The sequence below is a fragment of the Alexandromys fortis genome, unplaced genomic scaffold, assembly GCF_014885135.2.
Source record: "Alexandromys fortis isolate MF-2015 unplaced genomic scaffold, M_Fortis_MF-2015_v1.1 scaffold_10, whole genome shotgun sequence".
NCBI classification, from domain to species: domain Eukaryota; kingdom Metazoa; phylum Chordata; class Mammalia; order Rodentia; family Cricetidae; genus Alexandromys; species Alexandromys fortis.
This window is the reverse complement of record NW_026067895.1, coordinates 14,954,747-14,970,938: the sequence shown is the minus strand read 5'-3', so window position 1 is coordinate 14,970,938 and position 16,192 is coordinate 14,954,747. Positions and strand designations below refer to the sequence as shown.

At 37.8% G+C, this 16,192-nt stretch overlaps 1 protein-coding gene across 2 annotated transcripts in view; it reads left to right on the top strand.

Moving 5' to 3' along the window:
• Prkg1 (protein kinase cGMP-dependent 1) overlaps positions 1 to 16,192 on the top strand; it is a 1,099,611-nt gene that overhangs the window by 977,558 nt on the left and 105,861 nt on the right. For both annotated transcript variants that reach the window (XM_050158354.1, XM_050158348.1), the window contains exon 9: positions 10,338 to 10,412. In XM_050158354.1, the coding sequence (XP_050014311.1) occupies positions 10,338 to 10,412 (75 nt within the window). The remainder of the gene's footprint in view (positions 1 to 10,337; positions 10,413 to 16,192) is intronic.

Genomic DNA, 16,192 nt, shown 5'->3' with positions numbered 1-16,192 from the left:
ACATTAAACAGTAATCCTTAAAACAAAGTAACCTTTCAAATATTACCTTTGCTTGTCTGAGCAGTGGTTCTAGATGTTTCTTTGGGGAGGCAATTTGAACATGTCTTGTAGTGGAGTGGGTACAGGGGTGGGCAGAAGCCAAGAGTACTTTCGATAGAAGTCTAACTGTCAGGTTAAAAACAATAGGAAGATCATTAAAGTTGAAATCTGCTCCAGATACTCACTGCACATTTTGGTAGAGTTAAGTAGATTTGCTTATTGTAGTGGCACACTTCCCTGGTGAGACAGTCATTATAGGCCCAGCTGGGTCACAAAGAATGAAGGGTTTCCTTTTCTTTTCGATATGTCTCACAGTTGGTACTTGTCTGAAGCATGCAGGGACAGGAACGGGATCAGCATCAGCCACAATCACAGGGATGCCTCAGCCCTGACCAAGTGTTACAATGAAGCCCTTTCAGAACTTATCTCTTGGGATGAGGTACAGTGGTCACCTTATCTGCAAGCTCTTCTACAGCCCTGTAATTGAACTAAGTTTGAATGGATAGCGGACTATCAAAGGCAAATCATGATTTAGCAGCTGATAAGGAAGCTGCTGTCTTGCTAGCTGAACTGGAGATGGATAATACGTTATCATTGAGAAAGAAACCTGAATGACGGCAGTTAATAGTCTATTTCTCTGGCTTCACAAGATGTGTCTCTCTCTTATTTTATATCTCTAATATAATCTATGCTATACAGTTATATATGTAATGACCACCAAAAAAGAGGGAATTCAGAAAAACATTAAGTATCTTGTCTTTTAAAAGTAACTATTGTTAAATTCCGTCAACTTTTAGTATATTTAATTAAATTGGTCATCCCACCTTGATTTTTTTTCCTGCTTTATCCACACCAAGCAATAGCGTTAATGCATTAGGTACTCACTGGGGTTGACACAGAAGAAGATAGGCAGAGCAGGACAAATTAAACAGATTGTTTTTTCCTCACAGAGTTGTGAACAAGGGATACAGTGTTGATAATTTTTGTGGTTTTCTTAACTGTTGACTTTCTTATATCTGTGCCCAGATCCTGAGAAAATTATATTTTTTAAAAAGAAAAGTAAAAGAGAATTTTTTCAGTGTGTAATATGCAATACACATGTAAAATGTCTTTATATAACATAATACTATATACAAAGAAGATATAGTAAGAAGTTTTAAATGTGAATTGCATGACCTTAAAAATTAGAAGCAAACATTTTCCCCAAAAAGTGACACAAGAAAATGTATCCTCTGAATTGCCACTAATATTTCTTTTATGGTTTGTTTGGTGTTTGTTTGTCTGTTTTTCAAGACGGGTTTCTCTGTAGCTTTGGAACCTTTCCTGGAACTAGCTTTTGTAGACCAGGCTGGCCTCGAACTCACAGAGATCCACCTGCCTCTGCCTCCTGAGTGCTGGGATTAAAGGCATGCCCCACCACTGCCCAGCACCACTAATACTTCTTCATTAAGTTTATTATGCACTAATTATGTCTCTTGATCTGTACATTGAGGTGCTAATACCCAGTGTGACTGTATTTAGAAACAGCCAAGAAGGAAATAATAAGGCTAAATGAGCTCATTGGATATAACTCTAATCCCATAGGACTGGAGTCCTTGTAAGAGGCAGAAACCACACTGAAAAGCTATTGTGAGAACGAGCTCACTAAGCAGGGACAGAGAGGCCCCACCAGAAAGCAACCATGATTGGTCCTTGATCTCAGACTTCCATATCCTTGATCTCAGACCTCGAGCCTCTGCAGTGTTAGAGAAGTCACTTCTGTTGTGTCGAATGTAGTCTCATGGGTTTCGTGTGGCAGCACAAGAAAACTAGTGTGCTCCCTCACCAATGCCTCTTTAGACAGTGTGTAGAGAACTCAGACGTTCCGTTACCAGGCATTTATCCTGAAAGACTGGCCTGACCGTGGAGGCCGGATGCCAGAGAACAGATATGTAGTTCCAAAGCATAGCCCTAGCCATTTTACATCTGCTTCAGCCTTCCACGCTGGGAGACAGAATGGTGTCAGCAGTAGTCAGGATTCAGAGTTCAAATACCAATGGAAAGCTTACTTGTGGCTTCAGTAAGTTGTTTTAGCCTTGATTCCTTCTCCGTAAAACAAGAGAAAACCCCATGGAAAAATATAAAAACTTAAAGAGTGTAGTTTTTCATATTTTGCTTGCTATCTTTATTAAACTCCTTAAGTATTAATTTGTGAAATTTAAAGATATTTTTACTGTGAGCATATAATAATTCAGAAGAGAAGCATCTGTTTATTTTAATTTTTCTTTATTGTCCTTTAACAATTTTATACGTATATGTATTCATACAGTATGTATTCTGATGATGGTAATCTCCTTATTCCCACCTCAATTCCCCTCCTTCTCCCTACAAGCCCCCTTCCCATGTGCAAGACCTTCACTGCTATTGTTTTTGAGACCACTGATTTTCAGCTAAGGCCATTTGTATGACCGTGAGTGTGGAATATTTCTTAGTGAGTTCCTCAGTGGGTACCCCTAATGACAGTGACTGTCACTCCCCAGAACCATCATTAACATAGAGTGGTAGGGTCTCTTCAGTTCTTCACCACTCAGCCTTTGACATGAATAGCCCCAGCCTTGTGTAGGTCAATTAAGGCAACCACCATGCTGTGCGAGCCTGATTGTGTTAGTTGTGCAGTATCCAGAAGCCAATATTTGATGACCATTCTCTTCTGTCTCTTACATTATCTCCAGCTCCTTTCCTGCATATTCCCTGAGCCTTAGAGCTGGGTGATATAAATGTCTTGTTTGGGGCCAAATACCCAACCGTCATTTATTCTCAGAGGCACGAACTGCACTCACCACCCACATTGCAACGAGAAGCTTCTCTGATTCAAGCTAAAAGTGTCATAGTCTGTTACTATAAATGCAAGTGTTTTGAAGGCAACTTGGCGCCATGACAATGAAGCTAAATGAAAGTAGTAAGCTCGACCCTATGATCTAGGATGACCTGGGCCATGCATCTTTGGTCATGTTTACAGTAAGCAGAATGAACTCCTTCCTGCGACTCAGGCCTCAGATCTAGTCACAAATAGTTGTTGCTTCCTTAATAGTTGTAAAATTATTGCATCAGCAGATACTTCTTCCAGAAAGATGGATATTGCAACCTGCAGGGTTAACAGCTGGATAAGACAGTCTTAACCCCTGCAGACTGCGTAGTACTTTGCAGCACTATGAAAGCCAGCCAGCATGGAAGAAGCTTCCCACTCAGTTCCAGCTGGATTTCTCTACAATTTGCAATCCATATATATGACATCTTCAGCAATATAAACTTAGCAACTAGTTCTAGTTGGGCAGCCCAGAGTTATTTTTCCCAGTCATGTCATAAGAGCAAAAATAACAAGTTCAGTGATAAATTTTTATAAGATTGTCAAGCTAGGGACTAATATCTTTACTCAAAGCATTTTCAGTCCTAGATAAAAGTTTTCTAAAAAAGATACCATGGGATAAATTTACTGTGCCCTCTAAGGGGTTCATTTATAACTTTCCTACTACTTTGCAACTACATGATATTTTTCTATACAGACTATAAATGTCATACAGCTTTAAATGGTAATTTATTTAAATGGTCTTTAAAACTGTTATTTGATGTAATTAATAGGGAATGCATTAACTATATTTTTTACCTGATTTAAATAAGTGAAGCTTACTTTTTTTGTCTATTTGGAGAGCAATTTTTAAGTGAATTGATAATTTAAAAATACCTTTTAAAAAGTGTGCTTGAAAATATTTAATATGTAAGACATTAGATTTATGTCCTAGTTTTTATTTTAAAAATAGGAAAATCTAGGGAAAAATCAAATGTTTGCCCATTTGTGATTCTTATTACAAAATAGATCATAAAATATTCTTGGAATTGAGAATTTTCTAGGTTATAAGGAGTGTTAAATAATGTAGGGTTGATACTTGATTTTCACAGGGCAAAACAGACTATTTTGATGAAATTAATGAGACATTTGTGAAATATCAGCATTAGCATTCAAAACAGTGATATTTTACTCAGACAGTCAATGGAGGAGGAGTAATTATAGATCCAGGGGTTGCAGAAGATGTGGTAACATGAGAGAGGACCTGGCACTGGTGATTCAGGTGCTTTGATGCCACGGGCTTCAAATAATTTTATACGTTATTTTTTTAACCAAAATATTTCTTCATTAGGAAGCAAAGCATAGAGTATTCATTGAAGCTAAAATTTTGTCCTGAAAGTTCATATTTTATATAGACAAATTCTCAATGAAACACATATTGAGTTAGAAAACAAAAGTCTGTGTCAGAAAAGGGCAAACATCGCCTGTCATCTTCTGCTCTCATGCTGAGGCGTGAGATGAATGGATCAAAGGATGGATCCGACTTTTCCCTTCAAGTTTCTGTTATGTTCGGGCAGTCTTCTCGTACACAGAGAACTACTGGTGGATGAGATAGGCTAAGATCATGTGACATCTAGATTTTAGTATGGGGAAGACAACCAATATTTAAACAACATTGCTTTATAGGTGGTACTAAGGGAGAATAAGTCAAAGTGACAGAGAATTAGCAGGAAGGCTGTAGGTTAAAGACTAAATTGTAGTGGCTGCCCTGTCTAAAGAGGATGCACTTGGACTGAGACCTGGATGATGTTAAGGAAATTCTATGCAAACACACAAGCGAAGAACATTCCAGACACAGGATGGATGACTGAAGGCAAATGCATGGGAGAAATCAGAGTTAGTGAAGATTCCAACAGAACGGTGACATCATCTGACTCAAGCTTTAAAAGATTATCTCGCCTGCTTACAACATAAAGTAAAATAAGACTGCCCCAAGACAGGCACTGGTGGACAAAACCAAAGGACAAGACATAAAAGGGATTAGCTTCCAATTACTGAAACTAGAATCAACAGCATTTAGTGATAGATTCATTATGATGGTAGAAGGAAAAGAGGAAGAGAACAATCTAGGAAAGGGTTTAATAAAACTTTATGCCAGACAGAAATACTTCCAACTTTTCAGACTGGATGAGATCTGGTATAGTTGTTTAACTTAGCTGTATACATAAAAACAGTTGTAGGCAGTCCACAGTACAAAGACTAAATATATCTGTGTTCTGATAAAACATATTTATAAATACATGCAGCTTGTTTTGTAGATGATCGTTTTCTGATCTCTTGATTCAGAATTATTCCTTGAATGCATGAAAAATAATTCTCTTCTGAGAAACTTTATTATTCAGAAGCTCACATGTCCAATACAAACCCAGATCTTTGACATCAGTGTCATCTTTCATGACAGGATGGAAAGAGTAGATAGTCCTGACCTCGCTGAAGAAAGTACAGCACCATTGAGAGATTCACTACATTTGAGCCAATCTAATCATCTTAGAAACGAGCTAAAAGTAAACCAGCAGATAATCAGATTATGGATTTGCTTAGATTTTAAAAAATTACACATTTGGTGATATTATTAGCTGAGTATGTGGTGATAATTTGGAAGAACAGTGGTTATTATCTGCTTTGCTTTTATGCACTGTTATTTATATACTTTGAATTTTCATTAGATCTTTTTTTATTGGTGTATATGGACAGATGCATGCATGCTTGTGCCACAATATGTGGGAGAAAGGTCAGAGGACAGCTCGTAGGAGTCAGTTCTGTCCTCCCATCATGAGAGTTCCAAGGGTCCAGTGCAGGCTTGGCTTCATTAACTGAACCATCTCTACACCCAAGTGCCACATTTTAAGATGATCGTATATGTCTATATAATATATATGTATATATATAAAACTCAGAAAGTTACTTTCTCATTTAAGATTTTCCATTTATTCTCTGCCTTATAATATTGAATTATTTAGAATAGATTATTGACTTTTTAAGATGTAACAAATAAAACAAATCTGCTTCAAATATGAGATGAATTTTGTACCATATTTGGAACTGGAGAAGTTATTTGGAGGTTCTAGTATGGGACTGCAGTTACTCATATACCCTTGGCTGAAGACCACTCCTCTTCTGATCAGGGAAGGTCATCCTTGGGCAAAGTCATCCTCTTCCACCTTCCATGGAGTGCACAGCTTTAGGAGAGACACATATGTGACAGTGAGGGGGGAAGGAGACACAGCCTAAGGGGCCAGATCTGCTGATAACCCTAGCAATCAAAGGAGAGACAGATGTCGCAGCCAGATTGCACCCTATTCTGAATTTAAAAGTCTCCCTAATTAGTTTTATTTTCATTATTATTTTTATTATATTTTAACTCTCTGAGCCTAATACCTACATATGATTACTAAACACTTCATAAAATATAGTAAATCATGAGGATTTACTATCAATATGTTTTTATATTTAAATACATACACATGAGTTATAAAAAAAGGCTTTATAAGCTGTAAATTATGTTTAAATACTTCTCTTTATCGGCAACAGTTTCAGTCCTTGATCCTTGGACCCTGTCAATTTGGACTTTTGTGTTCCTGAGAGTTTTAAAGCTCGTTTCTCTTTAGACAAGGTCTCATCATACTCGATTTGAAGAACAAAATTATACACATTTTAGACATACCACTGGGTAATCAGCTCCCTTCAGAACGATGTTTTGGTTTAATAATGAAAACATCCTAATAGCTGAAATTATTACCCACTGAGTCAATCACCATAATGTCCTCCAGCAGACACATTTCCTAGAATGAGAAGCATCCTTCCCAACGATGCCTCTTAAGAAGAATGTCTACAAATGTTCACACGCTTGATAGGAAATGGGTCATGATTTCCTTTCTCACTTTTTCTTGCTTTCTTTCTGCCCTCCTCTTCCATCTGTCCCTTTCACCATTGTTCTTTCTCCCTTCCTCTCTGGCTTTCTTTTCCCTCTGCACCTTGCAGTTATCTTTAAACTACCAGTATTAAATGCACGGGAGACCTGACTTGTTCTCCTGTGTTCCTGCATTTGTGATTCTACATTCAAATAGCACCATTTTGCTCATTTGCTGTGAAGAATCCTCCCTTGGCATTTTAAAAAGATTTATTTACTTTATTTTATGTGTATGGGTGTTTTTGCCTGCACATATACCTGCATAGCACTGTGTGCAGCACCCACAAAAGCACAAATAGGGCCTCAGGTCCCCTGGAATCAGAGTTACAGATGATTGTAAGCCCCATGTGGGTACTCTGAATCAAATTTGAGTCCTCTGGAAGAGCAATCAGTGCTGTTAACTACTGAGCTGTCTTTCCAGCCCCTGCTTGACTTGTTAAAATGGGATTCCCTTCCCAGAAAATTTAACGTACAAGTCTATCTGCAGCTGCTTGCGTGCACTGAGGTATGCTGTTGAGACCGCCTGAATTAAAGATTTTTACATAATAATAGCTTCCTACTTTCTTATGAAATTGAACCACAGTACATATGAAATTGACTATTTTGTTTTATAATACTGAAATATGAGATATGTATGTTTAAAGAATTTAATGATTTATCTGTAGTTATTTGTTTTATGGCTGATAAATTTTTTCCACTCATTCAGTTGCTAAGGTTGTCAAGAGATCTTACTAAGATCTTCAGACTATAAAAATGTTGACAGAAGTCTTCTTTGTTAGACAAGTCATGCCAAAAGACCTTAAGAAATATTTAGAAAGGCAACCACCACTGGATTCTCTAGAGTAACAGAACTTATAGAATGATTCTCTCTCTCAGAGAAAGAGAAAGAGAGAGAGAGAGAATAGAGATAAACAGACAGACAGATAGATAGATAAGATAGCTAAGATAGATAGAATCCATATTTGTACCCATATATATGTATACATAGGCTTATTGGCTGTGGTCCAGCTAATCCAACAATGGCTGCCTATGAATAGAAGCTCCAAAATCCAATAGTTGTTCAATCTACAAGGCTGGATGTCTCAGCTTATCTTCAGTATATACCAGAATCCCATAGAAGTAGATTTTAGTGCCAGTAAAAGAATGGACTTCCTCATGAGAGCAAACAGGCAAAGAGAGAGCGAGCTTCCTTCCTCCAAGCCCTTTATATTGGCTGCCAGCAGAAAGTGTGATCCAGCTTAAAGGTGGGTCTTCCCACCTCAAAAGATCTGGATGAAAGCTTTATCTTCTCACCCCAAAGATCCAGATTAGAAGTGGCTCCTCCTGCTTCAAATGCCCAATCATTTGGGTTTTAGTTAATTCCAGATGTTGTTAAGTTGACAACCAAGAATAGTTCTTCACAACCACTTATAGTACTATGTCTCCTTTTGAATATCAGTGTGACTGTGCTGAGCATGGCAGAGCAGTGATCCAGCCTCCCAGATGGATCGCCACCAGGGATTGAGAGAACAGCTGCCCCTCATCTGTTGTTCTGCTCCTCTTTAGAGTTGTTTTTGCAGAAGTAATTATAAGTGAAAGCAGTTAAGTGACTTTGAAATTTAAATCATCAGGTTTCCTGCTGGGTTTCAGGAACTGACCAAGCATAATTTATTATTTCATGTTCAAACTGCATGCCCTTTAGAGATTAAGATTATGAAAAGGCTGTGGATATGAATTAGTGTTGCACAGTTTGGTCTAGAATGTAAGAGACCCTAGATTCAACCCCCAGGACTTCCAAAAAGAAATTGTACGGATAGAATGGGGAAGGTGAAATGGTTGGTGTACAAGTGTAAGAGCTAAAGCTCAGCTCCCTGGTGCTCACACAAAGCCAGGCCTGGCCTAGAAGCCTGTCTGGAATCCCTATGCTTAAAGTAGAGACGGCGATCCCCAGAGCAAACTGGCTAGCTAGAAGAAACAAATCAGGTTCTTCTGCCTCAGACTCTGCCTCAGTATGTAACATTGGAGGAAGATCGAGGAGGACATCTACCATCAGCCTCTGGACTTCATGTGTAAACACAAACACACACACATACATACACACACACACACACAAACAACAACATACACATGCATATACAAAAATATAGAGGTAGATATTATAATTTAATACATTACCTTAAAACTCCCTAGTAAGAGCCTATATAGTACTAAAATTTTTTATCATTATCTTCAAAGCGTGGTGATTTGAATGGAGCTATAGAATAGATTTCTGACTAGGAAGGAGAACAATCACATCCTTCCTAGGAGTTCATCACATTTATTTACTGGGTGTAAGATTTGGGGTGGGCTTCTAACTCTGTCACAAACCCACCAATAAAATGGAGGTGCTACTGACTTACAACAGACTGTACAGTACTTGTGGGCACTGAGCAAGGCCTGGTATAGTTGCCACTCATCACTGTGACCAAATGCCTGACCATAAAAGCTCAAGGAAAGAAAGATTCATTTCCACTCACTATTGCAAAGGGTTTGGCTGTGCTTACTTGGCTTCATGTACTCAGACAGAATTTTATAGCAGGTGAGTGAGGCAAACAGAAACCACATGGGCACCAGAGACAAGATACTGCCAAGTACCTGGCCTAAGTGACCATTTCCTTCCGGGGCGAGTGTACTACCGACAAAAGTTGCCAGAACCACATGAGACCTGAAGTTCTGGTTATTATGTGACAGTCCAGACAGATTTCTATCGAGTTTCTTCCGTGTTTCTCATCCAATCTATTTCAGTGCTTGCCAAAATGGCATGTGCAAAAGAGTTAATGTATCTGGCTGTGTTCAGTAAATGTTAAGGGAATTCTAGTATGTGTGTATTCATTATGGTTTTTTTCTTTATAACATTTTATATTTTAAGCATATATAAAGTAAATCTAAAGAGAATTCTAGATAAATAGTCGATACTGAATAGATTAGCTTTAAGTAGTTAATCTTCCTACTTCATGGCAAAGTGAGTTTTTCACTTTCTTAAATAGGTTAATTTTTCTATAATCCTCAATTTGCCTATGATTATTATTTTCTTTCTTTTCCATGGAGATGCCTCTGTTGCTGCTTGCCTTTAGAGGTTGTATGAAATTAATAAAAATTAATGCTAGGTAGTTGGCAGAGTAGGCATTCCCTCATTGGCATATTTTTTTGTTAATTATTTGATAAGGGATTGACTTACAGTTCGCATAGTCTAGGTTTCAGTCCACCCAGTTGGCTCAATATCTGTTTTTGCCAGATGTGGTTGTTAAATGTGATTAGATGTTGGGTACAGAGGCTGTCCAGATAGAAGAAGCCCTTGACCTCGTGATTATTACCACCTGATCAGAGGAAATTCTGCTACCTAACATATTGCTTAGCAATGTATTTAAGTTATTTAAATTCACTTTTATTAAGATGCCTTTAAATCATTTCACTATTCATGACTGGTTGCCATTATTTTGACTTTGCAGAGGACTTAACTTGATCACTCTGGTTTTCCTCTGACAGCTCATTCAAGCATTTGATTGGAGGACTGGATGATGTTTCGAACAAAGCGTATGAAGATGCAGAAGCAAAAGCAAAGTAAGTGAGACTCACTTTGGGGACTTTATCTTGATAAAAATGATTTTAATAGGATAAGGTCAAATATCTGAACTTCATGTCAGTGCTCCAGCAGTAAGACTGATTACTTAAAAGAACTATTAAGCAAACTTGTTATACAATACGCTTACTTAAGATGGCACTTTTCAACATGAAATCTTAAGTTTGCAAAGATTAATTCAAGAAGGTAAGTGGTAGTTTAAAGTCCAATGTAAACAATTACAATAAAACATGTAACTGTCAGACTGAATATACTTTCTCATGGTATTAGATGCTAAATATCTCATTAACTATAATTATATATATATATGCAATTCTTCAAGGATGATTTGCTAGAAAACAAAGCTTTAATGTTTGACAAAGATGTGATATATTCAAGATTCTTTTTACTTCAAAGAAAAGTATGTTACTTTAAAAAACATGGTCTTCATAATCCTCCCACTTCTCACCAATACAACTGATAATTCATATCCTATAGGACAGCAGAAGAATTAAACAGATAAAATTTAATGTTAAGTCCATATTAATGTCAAAATTTTATCAGTAATTTTGTAGTGATCTCAAGCACAAAAGAAGTAAAATGTTTTGCTCTAAGAATCCATGAAAATAACATTTGACCTAGGAGTAAAATATTAAGAACTGCAGATATGCAAATAAGACGCCTAGTGGTCATCTTAAAAATGTGAGCAGCTACTTCAGACTTAGAGAAAAAGCCATTGTCTTGTGGAACGCAGTCCAGCTGCTCTGCTAGATATCTATTTCCTTGCCGCTCAGGGTAGATGGATTTCACATAACTCCTATTATTCAAGTAGAAGTCGATACCGATCTCAGCCTTAAAGTCACCAGCGGTGGGAAAGTGACTGTGAGTGAGACCCTTTTCAACACCTATTGGCTTTGTAGAAATAACAGAGAGACAGTGTGTGAGTTCAGACCACTCACGGATTCACTTACACACGGGCCACGTCCAGGGAGGAAGGAAACGAGTGTACTTAATCCAGGTTTAGACAGTTGGAAGGAAGATTTGACCAACCACCGTTGGCCACACAGGAATATGAATCAGAACAAAAAGCTAAGCCTTCGTCCCTCTGCTCTCTCTTGGTCATGACTCCCAACACCTGTCTCTCAGCCTCAGATAGCACATCTTTAAAGTGGTAGCTAGTGCTGCATTTTAATTGAGGGCATTATGCAAAGCCTTTGTAAATTGTTATGAAAGTAGATGACCCTGTGGAGGTGATCTTTGGAAACATGCTTTGACATGACCATGACAACAGATATTAATTATTCCATATTCATGAAGATATTTTTCATGACCAAGAAGTATTTAATCTTTTATAACTTCTCATATTTATGTAGTAATTTATTATATCATACTTAAATTAGAAAATATCTATAGATACAGTTTTATAAAACAATAACAGTTTAACCAAACAGTTAGCATTATGGAATAAGAAATAATAAAATGACTGTCTCCATCAAGATACTTCCCAGTGTTGTTTGACCAGTAGATTTGCTAGACTATAATTTGGACATCAGCAAACAAACATACAGTCTTAGTGTATACAATGTGTTTTGATGTATGTATTAATTAGAAACTGATCACAGTAACTAAGCTTACTAACCCCGTCTATCACCTCACATAAGTTACTCTTGTATATGTGATGATTGGTCAAACAATGATTAAATTAGCCACTGACATATTCAATAACCACAGACTTGATTGGAATTATTGATTTGGTTATCTATGGATAGATCCAACTACCAGATTGTATCATTCATTAGCAGATTAACCAACAATTAGATCAACTATATACTGGATCAAACTTGCTTATAGAGACCTCTGATTAGATCAGTTGCTAATCTTATCGATTGCTGGTGAATAGACCTCTGTTCAGAAGGCCTGCTGATGGATAGGCTGTCTCAGAAGTCACACTGTCTTAGCAAACTTCATTCAGAAAAGACTTATCTTAAATTGTTAAAATATTACTAAAACCAAGTGAATGTATACTTACTATCCTTTAATGTTAATCATTTCTAAGAAAGTATAAAAAAATTTTTTTAAAAAAATCAACACACGTCCCTGACCTGAATTCTAGAGAAAATGATAATAAGTTCCTTCTTTGAAATTGTCTCATAACAACCAAACGTTAGATGTACATTTGTACTGTGCTAACAAATAGCATCAGAAGGTGTCTGACGTAGTTGTCATCCCACAGTCAGATGTCCTGACTCAGAGGAGGCAAACTATGAATTTCCACGGGATAAGCTTTTTATCTGCACTAACAACCTTGGTTTAGTGTTATTGGTGTTAGCACTGTTGTCTCTTTCCGTTGACTTTCTTTCCTTTAAATACATCTACATTCACTTGGTATTTAAGGAACTTTAAAAGTCTTGCTTGGGCAGTAGAAATTAGAGACAAATCTAATTGGTTTAAATTTCCTGAATAATTCTGTTAATGCCCCTACATTTCTGTATAGACCGTGAAGCCTAGAGCAGGCACAACAGCGGTGATGATTAGACTCCGCTATGTAAATTGGACTTTTTCAACCTTTGGTTTTGCAAAAGCCATGAAACTTGAGGTTGATATTTCTTAAAACTCCACTAAAATAATCATGTTAATTACTAATGTATGAAGATTATTTTTCATGTTTATTCATATTTGGGACAGAGAACATAAAAGCAAGACTGATTATCACAACTGATTCCTTTGCGACATTTAAAACCCAGAGATAAGGAGCTCATTACGTATTGGCATAGAACACTCAATAGCAGACTGATTGCCCTCAAGTGAACATACTATTATTTTCATAAAACCTGTACCGAGTGTGTAGATCTGACAGTCCAGGAAAACTGGCTTGAAAGAAACCTTGACTGAAATGATTTTCAAAATTCTTCTACTGAAGAATATGTCCTCTGCTTACATTTTTTCCTAAAGAAAGAACCCTAATTTATATATTGTACATTTTACAATCAACTTAGCTTATCATAAAAGCCTTTACGGTAAAAATTACACCCTTAAAGATGTTCACATATGCCAAAATTATGTTCCCAGGTTAAGGGCTTAGAGTGGGCCAAAAAAATTAATGCTATTTTCATTTATCCTTATGTTTATTACTATTAAAATGTTTTGTACTTTTACTTTTGATAAAAATATTATGGCAAGATAGAGAAAGAAAAAGAAAACCAACCAAGCCAATCTAGCATACGCTCCTAACTACCTTTGTGTTCTAGTTACACTTACATGTTTCACTTATTGTTTTTCTCCATTTATTTCCATCACTTTAGAAACATACAGCAGCATTCGATGCTCTGCTGATATCGTCTTAGTAGCTGCCTGGGAACACAGTGAATGGAAACCTAGTTTTCTAGATTGACTCAAGTTAAAGCCTTATTCATTCAGTTTATTTTTCTTTTCAACATAAGTTCTTAATCACGTCTAAAAAACAGAACAACAAAAACAAAACCTCACCAATAGCAAAAGCCAGCTACACATATGGTCCATCCAGCTGTGCAAATTTCTCTGTATCATGGCATCCACAGAAAGCGGCAGTATTTTAGACCAGTTTGTCCATCTGCCACCTGCTCTATCCTGCTGTCTCATCTTGGAGCCTGGGCTATACACATCTAGGTACTTGCTCTGAGATATTCTGAAAGCTGTATCAGTAGACTGGTGTAAGCATTTAGAAACAACCTAAGATGATGAGACTTAGTATTGTTCTCCATGAGAATCTCATCATGCTAAAATCCCATGTGAAGTATGCCCATGCTTTATAACCTGCCATGTCACTTGTCATATAGACCTTGACTCCCTCTGATAACTCATAGCTCCCCATGCACCCACCTCACCCCATGTTCATTCATTTTTTATAGACATTGATTTACTCAACAGATACTTTTTGTATGCCTAAAAATCCTCCCTTCCCATAAAGCAGTGACAAAAACAGACACGTTCCTTGCTTTCATGATATATTTGGTCTAGTGGAAGAGACATAAACAATCACTAAGACAAGACTTCTATGGTGAAGTGATGTTATCAGAACATTTGAGCTGAATCCTGAATAATTAGCTGATGCTAGGTGGACATTAGGAGAAGTGGACTAGGCGAGGAGGTACAGGGAGAATTACAGAATAAGAATCATTCATATGGCAAATGAAACTCTAGAAAGAACCACTGAGAGTGGAGAGCAAGAGGATCATGAAGCTAGGGTTGATGGCTGAGAAATTTAGCTTATAAAAGTCAGGAAAAATAGTCAGAAAGACTTGGGATACATGAGAGGTACAAAGAAAACCAGATGTGTATGATGTCATTGCGGCCAAGAGCAGAGTGATGTGTCTTGGTCCTTTTGGGCTGTGATGCCATGAAGTGATGAATAAGACCAAACTTGCCAAGACCCCCGGGACAGCCCTTTTGCTTTGCTTCTCGACTCCATCCTGTATCAAATTGATTCCCTTGTTCTATGCCTTGTTTCTCAGAAGAATATGTTATATTTTAGGGAGGAAGAGGAGAGGATATTCAAGAGAGAAACATCTTTTTTTTTTTTCAAAAAAGAGTCACATCATCTTTTAGACAAGAGGTTTATGAAAATTGGCAATAGGCAACGTGGTGGAACAAGAGGACTCTGAAGAATTTCAGCCCTGCTGGCCAAAGCAAGGCGTGTGCTACTCTTAAAGATTCTAGGGGAATGAGGAGGTCTTACACAACCAGAAAGCAGGCTTGGTTAACATGCGGCCTTGGTACATCCCTGAAGGAGAGAAGCAGGGCATATGTGACTCAAAATGTATGGCAAGAGTCACTGTCTGAGCAAGCGAGTGGGGCTTGGTTAATGTACGTGACCCTTTCACGTGGACCTAGTTAGGTTACCTCTCAGCAGCAGGTAGTGAGTGAGTCCTACTTACACAGCCCTGTCCGCTTAGGGCTTCATTACCCGAAGAGCTTGAGTTTTCCAGCAGGATCCACCTCACAGCTTCAGCTAGCCCAGGCCGAGTAATTTAAAATAAGCGAGAAGAGAAAATTCAGCTAAGGAGCCAAAAACCAAACGCAGATGCAAAACAGAGCACCTCTATCGCTGTATAAAGAAACAATAACAGACAAAAAACTTGACAGGCACCAGAGCCCTGACTTATTGTTCCCGAATAAAACACCACAGTCACTGCTCTGTTCCTCTTTGTAAGAATTAACCAGAGCATGGGCACAATCCCCCGGCTTTATATCGAGACAATCCTGTTCTCGTGATTAGCGCCCACTGATAGATGAAGCTTCCCTTGTGTTTACAAGATCCTTTTTGCATCTGTTTGATACTTTGCCAATTACTTTTGGTGGTGAGCCTTGTTCCTTGACACAATGTGACAGCAGTAAAATATGGCCTCTCCTTCCATTTCATTAGTAGACGAGACCTTTAGTTGCTCAGTCTCTTAGCCATAGGGAGGTTGCTGCGGTTTCTCCTTGCCCTCTCGCAGCAGACCTTGCTCAGGGCTTTGATCATTAACTCATCAAATGCCAAATGCCCTTAGAGGCACAAAAGGCCATGCCAATCGGAACTCAATAAGCATATAATTTCAAATGTGCAATCCTGTTAACAAGGGGCTGATGTTTTCAGCATAGACTTTGAAATTCAGACCTTTCTCCCCTTCCTTCTTACTCAATTTTCCCCCTCCCTGGCCTCTTCTTGGAACAAAGATCTTAGCGTTCCCACAATCTTATCAACAATTTACTTTAAACAACTCAGTCTTGATCTAAGCAATTCTCAAGGAAATGGGCCTAGAAA